We start from the raw sequence: 14,170 nt of genomic DNA, 5'->3' as shown, positions 1-14,170 counted from the left end.
TCCTGCACACCACTAATACTGATTGTAAAACCTGCTGAGCGCCGGCGGTTCCCTTGAGAGCTGCTCAGAAAGTGTTTAGTAAGGTGCAATAGCTACGAGATACAGATTAAATCTAGCAAATAATGCAAAGCTTTTGTTTTGACATTTCCCTGAAAATAATTAAGGCCCTTTGAGGAAAAAAAAAAAAAAAACATTTGCAAGTGTTAACCTGTTTCCCGAAAGGAATCCAGACTCCGCTGGGATGGCAGAGGCAATCCCTGCGGCAGCGTATCCTACAAAGGCAATAACCCAGCCACATCCCGTTTGCTTTTTCCCACTCTCGTGACTTGGTAGCTCTGTTCGTGATGGAAATGCAATGCAGGGAGCTGACCTGGTCATGCTCTTACACGAATGGCATCTGCAAAGTCTCTAGAGTAAATACTGTGCAGAAAACTCTGCTTAATGCTCACTGTGTACCACCGGAGTGGGTCACAGAGCTGGATTAATGGGAACGAGGATAAGGAGGAGCACATTTTTTGGCATTTCTGACATTACACTTGCAACTTTTTTTTATAACTGTCACAAACATTACAGTTCATATAGCCAGTACTCTTGATGCAGAACAAATTATTTTCTCCATGGAGGAAGATAAGGATGGGGTTTAGAGTTTGACTCCGAGAAAGCACACTTGCAACACTATGTTTGATGCTTCCAGCAGCAAATCCTTTTGCAGCTGTGGGCTATTCCCATCTCATTGATGAAAACACAAGAAGAAGGTGAATTAACGGCTCAAAGTGCCATTAATCACTCAATCAACAAATCACACATGGGTTTCTGCCTCGGTGAGAATTTAGGGTTTTTAATTAGAAATCTGGGAATAAATTTTACATCTGGGCAATCTATAATCTAAATTTTCCCCCTTTCTTGCATAAACTCTGTTACCTGTCTTTGTGCATCTTGCTGACACTGTGAAACTCTGAAGACATGGGTCGTATCTCATTCACATCACCTTGACCTTACTGCCACTCCAGCAGAAAACCTCAGATGGGTTTAGGGGAATGCAGAACAAGGCACAGTACCTTAGATTTAAAAACACTTAACTGTACACAACAGGAACAAAAGGAGAAGCATTTACAAGAAGGATACCTTAAAAACAACACAGCTGACCACTAAATAAATTGCAAAATGCTAAATAATAGAAAAACAAGCTTTCTGGGCAGCCATCAATAGCAACTCCCCATCACTAAATCTGTATGTACATCTCCACACCGTCCATATGGTCCAACACTACTCATACCTTCGTCATTCTGCTGGATTTAACGCAGTGACTCCTGACTGATAGAGAGTAAAAAAGAGACTTGCCTACCCGTCGTACGAGTCAGCCCCTCTAAACGGTGCCTTATCCAGCTGATTCAGTGTGACAACAGTTTTAAACCTCTTAGTCACGGGACAGAATCGCTCCGCAGCACTCATGGTCTTCGGGGAACCACAGAGTTGTAAAACAGCCACCGTTAGTCCATATAAGAAATGCATTAAACATTCTATTTCTCCACTATTCTTAAGAAAAACAGCCAGATTCTGTGGAATACCCCTTGTCTCCTGGCCAGCTGATCCTTACATGATACACAGAGACACAACGACACACACAGCTCAGCACTTGTACTAGAGTTAACGCTCAGTGACCAGGAAAAGCTTTTGATTAAGAGAGAAAGGTCTTTAATTGCAACTCAAACACAATTACAATGGCAACTGCAGCATCAGAAAGATATGTTTTTAAATGCATTACTTATCTGATTGATATGCAATTTTTCTCTACTTAAAATTCATCTTTCAATATACAGTGTTAGCCCTAACTTAGCATTTAGCTACTATTCTTCAATTAAAGTAACATTAGTCAACAGCCCCTTTTGCATGTATTCCAGAGCGTTTACTGTAAACCTTCCTGCAACATCACTCTTTTCCTAAAGGTTATATCTGACGGGTGTTACAGGTGTCAGCTCAGATGTTCATCTCTGGTACAAACCAACATAGAAATAACCTCCACACAACAACTGCACGATTCAGTCAATGAAACTGGGAAGCACAAAATTGTTGTGCAATTATTCGCTATCCCCCACTCGCTGCCCTCTCCCAAAGACCAACATCCCCCCTTTTCGGATGGGTAACGCAGAGGGTCCCTACCGAACAGGCCACGAGGGTCAGACTGGCGTCTCTCCGAGCTTTTGCACTGCTCCTTTCTCTTCTTGATCCCTCTAAAGCTACCAAAACGCTTCATGAGCTGCAACATGCACTCGCGCGGCAGCAGCTGTCGGTCATGCCCAGGACTGAAGGAAAAAAAAAGCAGCGCGAGGGGCAAGGCAAGGTGTTGCTTACACCAAACGCCCAGGTATGAGAAAATAAAGCTCTAGAAAGACCGTGCGGCTGCAAAAAAAGTCCAGCTCGCTGGTGGTTCAGCTCCGAGGCGCTTGGTTGTTGTCTTTGTGGAGAGCCACTCCACAGCAGGCTGCCAAACCGCACACGCCAGGCGCTTCCAGTCTTAATTCCAGCATACAGTAACTCGCCCGCAAGTATCTGCAGACACGGGGAGAAGTTCAAAGTCTGCCCAGCTTGCAGCCATGGAGCTCTTATCCGTCAGCCGTCAGAAGCCTCGGAGACCAAAGCACCGTTTCCCAGCAGATCAGCTCATGCGGAAAAGGTCAGGAACTGCCTGATAAGCTCCCTCATTTAAAAAATACTAACTATGCAAAGGAGCCACAAGCCCTCTTGAAGGGAGTTGTCATGTGCAGCTTGGCATGATGACTCTTTAAAAAGGCTGTAAAAGGAAACCACCCCTGGACAGACAATCCCTGGCAGCCAGCGTCCCGGGCACACTCACACCGTGACATGACATCACCCAACTATTTTGATTCATGTGTGCTGGGTCTTCGCAGCGACAGCATAGTCCAGCTGCCTGTCGATGAGCTCCGAAACGCCCGGCCCTCTGCGACTAATGACTAATGGATTAATGGGAACGAGCTTCTGCCAGTTCATAAAAAGAAGGCTGATACTTTCTGGAAACTGTAGCTGGAGCGATGGGCTGGACTTTCTCTAGCGACGTGCCCTCCCCGTGCTACGCACATCCATATGCTCTGCTTAGATTGCTCCATCCAAATTTGCTGTCTGCAAAGCAAAAGGCACCCAGGCAGCTCTTTGCAACACAATCGAAATCCACCTCGTGGTCTTTTCAATGAGACAAACGTTCACAGGACTGTTGCTCATGCCAGCCGGCCGGCGTGCATTATGTTAGGCTCTGAGTCTGTACTTTTAGAGCTGTTTATTTTAGGAAAGGGTTGAGCAGCATGGGCTAGACCTTGAGCAGCTGGGAAGGGGTGCAAGCACAAACCAAGGGATGGTCAAACTACCTTAGACAATCTTCTTAAGATTACAGTAAATGTTCTGTTAAATCAAAAGCTTTTTTTAAAGTCACAGAGCACGAGCCCTTCCTCTGGACATCACTGGAACTTGAGGCTCAGATCTTTCAAAAATCAAACCCTGTATGAGTAATGAGGGTCTTATCTTTCTACTTCCTAGGAGGAATTAAAGGTCATATCACCTTTTTCCTCTCCAAACAAGGATGCCTTTTATTTTGTGCCCATGATTGCTCCTGGGACTTAATACCATTAGAAAGGAAAAGAAAAAACAGCCATGAATACTGCAGAAAAGACCTTTATCAACACAGATTTCTTGCAAACTCTGGTCTCTCAGACAGATGTCTGTCACCAAGGCATCGATGCAAGGATGTCCCAGGACTTCAGAGACCCCGAGTGAAGGAGCAGAGATGACAGCAGGTTCCTCTGCCACCCTCAGCTACCACTATGGAGAACATGGAGGACAGAGAGCACCTTTGTTCTTCCACTTAATGACCAAAATAATCAAATTATTAACAAGACACTTAATTACCTTCCAGACAGGGCTCTCACTGAGATCCAAGTGAGGAACCACAATGATTCATTTAAGGCTCTTCCCAGCCTTTTTCCTCCTGACTTGTCCTCCTACTTTCTTTTACCGCCATCTTTGTGGCCCTGTTTCAGCTCTGCAAGTGAAGACCCCAGTGCTGTTCAACAAATAGCAATCTTTTGCATAAAACAGCCTGTCAGCACAGTGCTTTATGAAAGCCCCTTCTCCAGAGCCTCCTTTGAGGTTCATTGTTCGCCCAGCTCAGAGAAGAAACAGGTGGAGCAATGAGAAGTGTTGAGGGATTGGGAGGGGAAAGTCTCAGTGTAACTTTGTTTTAGTGTAGTTGTAGGAAGTGTCAAGCTCTTCACACCCCATCTGGCCTTGTGTGACCACCACATTTACCTCTGCAAGCTTCATCTTCACTGTCCCTTCCCTTCATTCTGCCATGCTAATGCCACCATGACTGAGACGACAGTAGTTGTAGTGGGACAAGCTCTGGCTCTCCCCATAAGTACATGTCACGGGCCAGTTCTCAACCTACTTCCATGAGACCCATGACTTTCGCAGTCCTTCCCATTTGAAAAACAGCTCCCCAATAGCAAAACTGAATCTTACTTGCTGCAGTTTAAGCCTACTGCTTCTTGTCTTTTTCACCATGCACATGGAGAACAGATTGTTCCCTTCTGCTCTGGAGCAGCCCTCGACATATTTGAAGACAGTTATCCAGTTCCCTTTCCAGTCTTTACTTGGCCAAAGACACAAGAAATGCTGCCTACAACACCAATGCAATCTGGACTTCAAGTTTCCCCTCCTTAGAAAAGCATTCCTCATTCTTCAGTGGCTGAAGAACTGCTGAGAATGACTTAATGTCATCAGAAACCAAAACACTTAAATCCCTTTTTAATGAGATAAGAATTGGTATTGCTTCAGCACAGAAACAGCCCCCTTTTTGAGAGAGGCCAAAGGTAAATAGTAGCCAATGACCTTTTCAAGCAGGGCCATTGCACCAGGAGGGCTCATTTCCCCTTATTAAGGAAAGCAGCAAGACCCTAGTGTTTCTGCACAGAGCTACCAGAAAATGAAACAAGGCTGTTCAACAACTGACTTTCACAGTAATTGGTTAAAAAAGGCACTAAGTGCTTTGACTATGACCATTTTGTCTCCCACAGCTAATGGTCTAACAGATACTAACACATTTACACCAGATACTACATCTTCTTAATGATTCCAGTGGAAGGATCTTATAAAACTAATAATAAAAAGCTGGGCTTCAAAGAGCTCCTTTGGGGCCATCTGTGTTCTGGAGATTGAAAACACAAATCCCTTTCAAACAACCATGAAATGGACTCTTGTCAAGCTACTTTAAAGTCTCACAAATTAGTTATAGCATATTATGTTTCTTGAGCTGCATAAGGATAACACCATCCCCTTCCAAAAACCATACGCAGGCTTGCTCTGAGAGGTACCAACCATTGGACAACTTAATAAAATTCAGAATTATTTGGGGGGGAAGGAGCAAACAAACATTTGTGCATGTGTGCGAAATTCTTCCCTAGTCCCGCCGTATCTGCCAAGCTGGCCAGACCTGAGCCGTCTCATGGCCTTAGAACAGTCTCTATGCTGACAACTTGCCAACCTGCCTCCAGCCTCACCATCCTTGCCCCAAATCAAATGTCTCTCTGACAGTTTTACTTCAATGACCTAGTGTCCAGTCCAAAACAGAGCCTAAAAAAGGCTCTAGAGCTAAAAAAGGACCCACATCTCCTGAAGATCTCCCTTATGCCAATTCTTGCCTTCATCCCACCAGCTGCCTGTGTGCCTAACCCACCCAGCAATGTCCTCCGCTGCTCATCCCAGCCCTCTATTCCCTTAAACCACCTTTTTTTTTAAAAAAAGGGGAGGCTGGAGGACACAAAGTAGAAAAGATAAACCTCCTTCTGCTATTTTTTTCACTAACTCACAGGGCTACACAAGTCTCACAGCAGAAGTCATCTGCAGTCCAACCTGAAAAAGGCCCATCCGTGGCTGGGCTCCCTCTTCTTGATGCTTCTTGACTTTCAGTTTTCCATCTCTCAGGATAAAAGCACCTTTTGTACCTCCCTCCAGTGATTTAACATGATTCTTCAGGCAGAAACATAACAAAAATCTTCCTTTCTCTGGATGCAATGTGAAGATTTGTTCTCCGAGGTAGAATTGGGGGTTGAGTGTTCAGATTTGGTCCCCAGAAAATGGAAATATGGAAAATGCTGTCGCACTAACCAAGCACAGCCATCACGGGGTGTCTGACCCAGCTCTCGGAGTTTTGAAACACAAACTGGTTCATCTGTCTCAGGGAGGTGTAAATTCTGTGCTCTGGTGAAAAAAATGCTGCTGTTTTGAACCATTTCCTCACTTGCCTTCTTAATAGGCGATTTAACCTGCTGTACAAATGCAGGAGCAGAGTGCGAGGCAGGCAATGAGGACCAGTTAGTCCCATCAGGTTTTATTGTGGTGTGAAAATGGAAAAAACAATGCTTTCCTCCTTCAAATTTAAGAGCTTTTTTAGCACAAAACAGGAAGGCTAAAAAGAATGTGCTTCCCCCCAGTGACAATTAACGCTTCAATTGGATTCAGACTGCAAATCAGCAAACCCAAATATTTCCCTTTCTCGTTGCTGAGAATTTCCTTGTTCAAAATTCCCTCTGTTTTTGCCATTACTCAAAGAAGTTGAGATCCACCCTTAGAAAGGTAAAGCAGGCATCATGTTTGCATTTCCACACGGATCGCATTTCTCTGCCTTGTCCTCCTTAAAAATTTCCCTAAATTAGAATTTTTCTAAATTTCCTTCTCAATTCTACAGACCAATGTTGGCAAAATTAAACATTTTCTATCATTGTCAGTGGTGCTGGGACATGCTTACAAGCCTCACAACACCAGACTAGTTTTAACTGCAACCATATATCAAACTTGGAAAATATTTCAAAATAACACACAAATAAATATGTAGAAGAGATCTTTGCTTTAAAAAAACCTCGCTCGAGACTACAAGTCATGCAATCCACCATAACAAAAAGCCTGTTTTACCCGAACACCATTTGCAGGCTGGTTGAACAGAGCACGCAGCCTGCGTTTTCAAAGGGAAACACAAACTACCACTTTCCCATCTGGTCCAAGTCCAGCTCACACCCCATAAAAGAATTGCAAGTTTATGACTCCAAGCTGGGCTCAATTACTTCCCATAACCATAACCAAGTGTTTCACTGTAATGAGTTTTTGTTTTATCCCCTTTTTTTATACTACTCCGTGCTGCTTTCACTGTGCATTAAGAAAGATTTCAATCTCTGAAGCTGTCAGGCTGGCTCTAAATTGGTTTTGAAAAATCTGAAAGTTTAATTTTACTTCTTTTTAGCGGTCCCAAAGGTGCACAGTAGATTCCCCAGAACTCTTGGTAAATTACTTATAAATTACATCGTGGCGTCTTTGTGATGTTTTTCTACCCTACCTTTCCAGAGCTTGTAATATGAACCAGCAGGAATGGGAGTAATGGTGATGGTAGTGTTGGCATATTGGTGATTTCTAGTAAGAAAAACACTCTATTTCAGGCTCAGAGCACCGACCCCAAAAGACCAATAAGCTGGGACTGATGACTATGATCCTACCCAAATTACAATTTTATCATTTACCCACATCCTACTAATAAACTGTGGTGCATATGTTTCCAGCACTCACTTCTTTAGCAATTTCAGTTCATAATGTGAAAAATGGAGCCGTTCTTATATACGCTGCAATCTGGCTGTGCTCAAAAAACAGCAAAACAGTATTTGATCCAACAAGTACAGGATGTCTGGTGTGACAACACAACTCCTAAAATTTAATAAGTTCTCAGCTAAAGGAAAACATCTCAGCAGTAACTTTTACAAAAAAAAGAGTAGAAGCAATAAAGTTCTTTAGAAGTATTTTTCCACTTGTGCTTTTCTCATTTCTTCTTGCTTCGCTTTCTTCTTGCTTCTATCAAGTTTTTCAACCATATCCATCCACAAAACCTTGAGAAGGAGATAGGATTCACTGGAACATCACAAATCTCTTTTTCATCCTCCTCTTGTTCTTCTTTCTTTCCCGCTTCCTTACTTCTCTTGCAGGATTGGAATAGATTAAATGATGTTAAAGTTGTAATGGGCATTGTAGGGCTGAACAAAATATCCCCTTCAGTTTAAATTAAAGAAAAAGTCTTTCAACCAGCACTGAATGGGTCACAAACTGAATGATGGCAAATGAATAAAGCCAGAAGTTACTCCAAGAAAGTGATACATTAGGGATGGCCAGTACTTGAGAGTGAAAGCCATATCACTGTCCCATAGTGAACCCCCCAAAGTACAGGACACTAAGAATCCGAGCACCACGACTCTACAGAAATACAGTACTCCACTGATCCTGCCTTAGGAGATTTGTTTGGAGAGATGATGAAAACTCACTGAATTAGCAACGGTTTGCAGCAATCCTCAGCTGTCCTCGGATGTCAGCGCTACACCAACCCAGCCAGCATCCCTTCGTTGCACAGCCATAGCCACCACATTTGCAATTCAGAAGCTAGTACGAGCATTAGCAGTAGAACAGCTTCACACACATTTACTGCAGTTTTAACATTCACACTGGCATGGTTATCAAAAAATACAACTTTAGTGACCAACAAGCATGTTGGAAGCAATGCCGCCATCCTAAAATCTAGATGGGATGATGAGATTTCAAAGTAATTTCAAGTTCTATATCCCTCTGCTCCCCACAATACGCAGATGCATCTGGCAGCTAAAGCCAAGAAATTTGCTTGCGCACAAAATAAGATGACAAAGAGACTCTTCTCTTGACTTGGTATTATTATTATGTGCTATTTTTGGTTGAAAATAATCTTAAGTGTTCCCTAACAATAAAAAATGCTGACAATGCAATTTTGGGGTTGACAGTCATCCCACAAATGACCCATTCCTATGCCACAGTGGATATAATAAAGACATATGTGCTATATATATTATACACAGAAAATTAGAGACAGTGGCCAGCAGCATCCTATTAGACATGTGAGACAACACAGAAATGCTGACTGAAGAGAAAACTGAACTTCACCTTGAAAAGCTGAATGCTTAGCTAATGCTTGAGAAGCCTTTCCCATTCCTGGCTCTAACAACTTCACTAATGTTCTTCCATGATGAAAGAGGGACCTCATTTGGTTCAGCTGCAAGAGAGCAGCAACTTCCAGAGGAATGAATCATTCCTCATGAACTCCTAACCTCAAGTCTGCCAAAGCTCAGGGATGAAGGAGTTTGCATACGTGTGCTTCTCCTGCTTTTAGCTGCTGTGATGGTGCAGGAGAGCCTGAGGCCTACAGTCAGGTTACCTATAGGTGTATCTAATGCAGGTGTTTACACAGAACAGACATTTTCCATTAACAATTGCAAACGTTGCTTTGTTGACAGTAAAAGCAGGGTCTTGTAGCATTAAACCAGTGGTGAGCTGAATTGTTGATTGAACTCAAACTCAAAGCTCACAAAATCCCAGTGACTAGCCAGGGTATCCATAGGAAGGGCTTTAACTACTTACTAGATAGCCACTGACAGTATGTTTACATGAATGACTAAGGACATCGCACAGGACTGGATCTCAATCCGATGAACTAAACACAGGCGTAACGCCAAGAGGGGAAATTCCTAAAGGATCACCCAACATTGCATTGTCATTACAAGTGGGACTGCTCCAGCAAGAGGATTATAATAGAAAGGGAGGAATCCACCGTGCGCAGACAGGGACTGCACTGAAATCCAATGCCTTGCACAGCCTCTTTGCATTGCAGCCAGCTCCCTCGGTCTATTTGTTCAAGTCACCCCTAACAAATACAGTAGACCTTCATCTGGTTGTTAAGAAACAATACAAGGGATTAAAAAAAAAAACCACGCACAAAAACCCCTCCAAGATCTACCTTCATTTTCTATCCTTGCTTTTCTCATACATTAATGATTCTGAAATGTCATTAGTTGTAAGCAAAGGAATAAACCCAAGTACATTGCATACTTTAATGTCATAATAAGTGAACAACTGGCAAAACAGCTCTGTTAACTTCCCAAGATAAACATCCCAGGAACCACCACCAGCGAGATCTCATATAGCACCTTTTCATCTTAAGCGGAAGGGAGGCAAGTACCATGGTTTGTAGCTTCTTTGCACAGGGAAAAGTGACTTTCCTAAAGTCCCCATGCAGCAGGCTGGCACGAGGCTGGTGAGGAACAGAAGATGACAGAGGTCTGTTGGACTCGACGGCTCTGCTCCTTCCTTTGCAAGAACATGACATGTTGTTCACACTGCGTTAAACCACTATGTGCGTGAGGTGGCTGTCTCACATGCCCCAGCTCCAAAGAGATTACTAGAATTAGTCACCCAGATTACAGAAGATCTGCCAGAGCAGATGGGAGTATAGAGGAGGAAACACTTGTTATCACATACATGAGGTCTGGAAGAGAAATCATTCAAAATCTTTCTCGTTTCTCTTTCCAGGTTGGTTTTTAGGGTTGGGTTTCTTTGTTTTGAGATTTTTTGCACCCAGATCGAACATAGCAATTTTGTTAGCAAAAGAAACTTCACTGACTTTTTAAGAGATATGAAAGAACAGTGAGAAAGACAGACCTTGCAGCTTACTGAGATGGTAACAGAGGTACCTTAGCAATCTGCCAGGGTACAGAAGGGAAAAAGACTGAGACAGTGAACATGTAAGGGAAAACTAGTATTGTTTTAACGTATACAATGAGCTAGAAACCATCCAACCCCCGATATTTCCCATTTCTTGATGATTCTACCAATTTGTGTAACTAGCTGACAGGTAACTTGGAAAAAAGCATCCGACACATCCACAGCACCCAGCTGGGAAGCTGCTGCAACTGCGGGAGCCACAAACCTATGATGGGAGTGAATCAAGGGACCATGTGGGCCAGCTTGGGTGGTAAAAAGCTCCCTGTTCATTCACCGTGCAAGTGAAAACACCCACCACTCTAAAGTTCAGAGCTGTTATATTTAAGATGGTGTGAAAAATCTCAGAAACTGGGTGGGACCAACACAGAGATGAACTAGAGAAAGCTTTTTGAGTCTTTATGCCTAGATGACAGAAGGGCTGGAAACCTGGGAGCTCCAAGGCAGTAACAGAATAGTCCTGGAAAAGCCAACTCTGCCAGCGTGCACCCACAATACCTGGCAGGAGAAAAAATAGTCTGAACCCTTTTCACAACAGCTAATGATAAAGGAAGAGACTGAAAAGGCTGTCAACTCCGTCCTTGGGGGGAAGGTTTGCATGAAAGCTAGAGACAGATCGGGGAAGAAGAGTAGAATCATAGAATGGTTTGGGTTGGAAGGGACCTTAAAGATCATCTAGTTCCAACCCTCCTGCCAACATCATAGTAACTCCTTGCACAACACTTGGTTATTTTAGGATGCCCTTGTGAATCAGAGGGCAGGTACCAGTGCTCAGGCACATCCCAGCTCGACACAGTTCTCAGGCCGACACTTAATTTGCAGCCAGCATCTTTCCCTGTTCACCTCCTCAAAACACATCAAGCCTCAAATTGAGGAGAGACTTCTGCAACCATGAAATCTCTTTTAGTGGTGACTTAGCTTAGCAATGTATTGGGCCAATCACACTACTATTCGTACTTTGCAAAGTCATTTGAAAATGATCTAAACTAGTATCACAGATGACCAGAACTTGTTGTACAGTGCCATCAGACCCCCAAATCTTGGCAAAGGTCATCATCTTGCAGTGGCTTCAGTGCTGAAAGTAGAGAGCACTCTACCAGGTAGCTCTAACATCATTAATCAGTTTAAATTCCACGTCAAGAATCAAAGCAGAAACTCAAGTGTTATGGTTACAGAGCTCTGGTTATATCCAGCTGCACAAAGCCCAACTTTTTAATTTCTTGGTCCACCCCAAAAGCATCCTGCATCCTTAGTCCTTCACTCGGGTGCCTGTGTTTTCAGGGGCATGTTTCTAACACAGTCCTATGAGCTTATGAGCTTTCCATAATGCAGCCTGGTGCAATTCTGGCTGTAGGAGTCAAGGTTGCCTAAAACAGCCTGCAAAAAACCTATCAGTGCTACAGACCGAATGCTTTTATTATTTTTACATAATACATATTTGTGGAAAAAAAATACTCCGTCATCACCTTGGCAGCTAGCAGTAAGGTCTGGTAAGTCTGACAGTCACCTTATTTGCAAGTGTGTCACTGCAGCAAAAAAATATTAAAACCTCTGTGCTAATAGACAAGAACAGAAATTATTGCTCCAAGCTACATATTGCTGTAAACGACGTAGATTGTTTCCAGTCATAATAAAATACTAATAGGGCAGAGGAGGGGAGGAAGGAACACTGAAATAGGGTGGAGTAAGGAGTTTAGAGACTTTGGTTTTACTCTCAGCTCTGCTACCAGGCCACTGCACAACCAGGGAAAACAAAGACCTACAGCAGATGAAGTAGATATTTACTGTGACCACAGGTTTCTGGCTTTCCTTCCTGTTTGTTTGCTGCCTACATCCATTACAAGCCTATGTGTTCAAAGGCAAACAGCAAAATCCCTGTGTCCAGGAATTGCCCGGAGTGGGGCAATGCAAGGGCAGGGTGAAGAGCATCAACCCCTAGTCCGAGAGACCAAACTCCCACTGGCCTCAGTAGCAAAAATCAGGCTCATTGCCAGCAAAACTGAGCTTCTCAAGAAGTCTTTATATTAATTTCCAAGTGCTTTTTTCCTGCACAACATGTTAAAAGACATAACATGAGCTCGTGCGTCAAGCGCAGCACTGACAAGGAAGGTCCCGCTGGTCTTTATTTCGAGTGACAGCCCTCAGCATCACCAGCCTAAATCAGCCCCTTCAAATTCCCCCTGCACCTTTCAGCCCTATTTACAGTCACCTGCTACAAATTCACACTCTTAAACTACAGGAATTAATGTACTTCACCAAAACCAGGAGAAGATCCGGTCAGGGTCATGCATGAAGCTCTGGGGGATCCAGAAGCAGAGAGGGATGCTCCTGCCCCGGCCTTTACCCACCTTGCCCACACAAACCTGCCACATCACAGCCCGTATAAATCATGTATGTGAGGGAAGGTGTGGGGCACCAGCAGAGTCCAAAGGACTTCCTGCAGCTTAGCAGCTCCCCCTGTATCTCCTCCTAATGTGCTTAGCTTCTTAGCAAGCAGCAAACTAAACACCTTCATGTTTAGCAACAAGTTTTACTGGGTTTTTGTTACTTGACCTTAATGATTGGGAAGCTCCGTGCATCTTACCAGCCTTTTCTTGGTCACTGCCACAAGGCGCTTCTCAAGGTGAAAGATGGTTTTGCTTTAACTCCAAGAGCACAAAACATGGAGCCATGCCTGGGGAGCACTCAGTGCTCCCTGCGTTGGTCCACAGCAAAGAACAAGGCTGGCTCTTCAACACAGTTTTAACTTCTCAGCTCCAAGAAAAGGTTCAGCGTTGCTGTATTAACACTTCCAGCGCAAAAATACTTGCAGTTCAGTAAGTGGACACAGAAAACTGGTGTCCTTTCTTTACCTACCCTGCAGCACAGTCCCTACAGCCTTGCGGTGCTGAGCCCATCGGGCTCTACGTATTCTGCATCCATCTGTCCCACCTTACCTCTGTAAGACCGCAAATGCAAGGGCTTTTTCCCTTCATATATTAACATTATTAGCATATTAATGAAGTTCCTAACCTCATTTAGCCACTTGGCTTTTACACCAAGTAAAAAGAACTAGGAAAGAAGAGCTGGAGGCTTTCTCAGCAAGGGGCTCCTCTAATCCTGCAACCTACAGTGCAGCGGCAGAAGTTGCTTTTAAACAGCTTAATCAAATGTGATCCATTCCCTAATGCACAGTAACTATTTGTGTCCAAGGCAGAGGATAAGAAACTTCAGGGGGAACAAAGTGCCAGGTTCAGAGAGAAACACGGAACCACACACCTTCCCGGCCATGGACTCATCCAAGGTTTTTTCCCTCTGAATTTTTGCAAGATGTGCATGTGCCACGTGTTGCTGACCCTCACATCTGCTGGACAGAGGAGAAATTAATTTCTAAGAACTTTGGTGATGTCAGGCACTTTCTTTTTCTAATGTGACCATAAAGTGGCAAAAGCTGTCAGCAGCGCTGGCGGTAGCTTAACAAAAAACGTCGATGTCACCTGGATACTGAGTCCCGCTCCAGCCTAGGAATTGCCTGCGTGTCTGCATTTGACAGCGGTAACTCCTGGGG

General features: G+C 43.8%; 1 protein-coding gene across 1 annotated transcript in view; it reads right to left on the bottom strand.

The window, feature by feature from the left end:
- LOC137665994 (5'-AMP-activated protein kinase subunit gamma-2-like) overlaps window positions 1-2,937 on the bottom strand; it is a 116,741-nt gene extending 113,804 nt beyond the window's left edge. The window contains exon 1 of the mRNA XM_068405529.1: window positions 2,161-2,937. Coding sequence (XP_068261630.1) covers window positions 2,161-2,266 — 106 coding nt within the window. The 5' untranslated portion in view covers window positions 2,267-2,937. The remainder of the gene's footprint in view (window positions 1-2,160) is intronic.
- Window positions 2,938-14,170: the final 11,233 nt, after the last annotated feature.

This window comes from Nyctibius grandis, chromosome 7, assembly GCF_013368605.1.
Source record: "Nyctibius grandis isolate bNycGra1 chromosome 7, bNycGra1.pri, whole genome shotgun sequence".
NCBI classification, from domain to species: Eukaryota; Metazoa; Chordata; class Aves; order Nyctibiiformes; family Nyctibiidae; genus Nyctibius; species Nyctibius grandis.
Note: the sequence above shows the minus strand (reverse complement) of the source record. Positions and strands in the feature narration are given on the sequence as shown.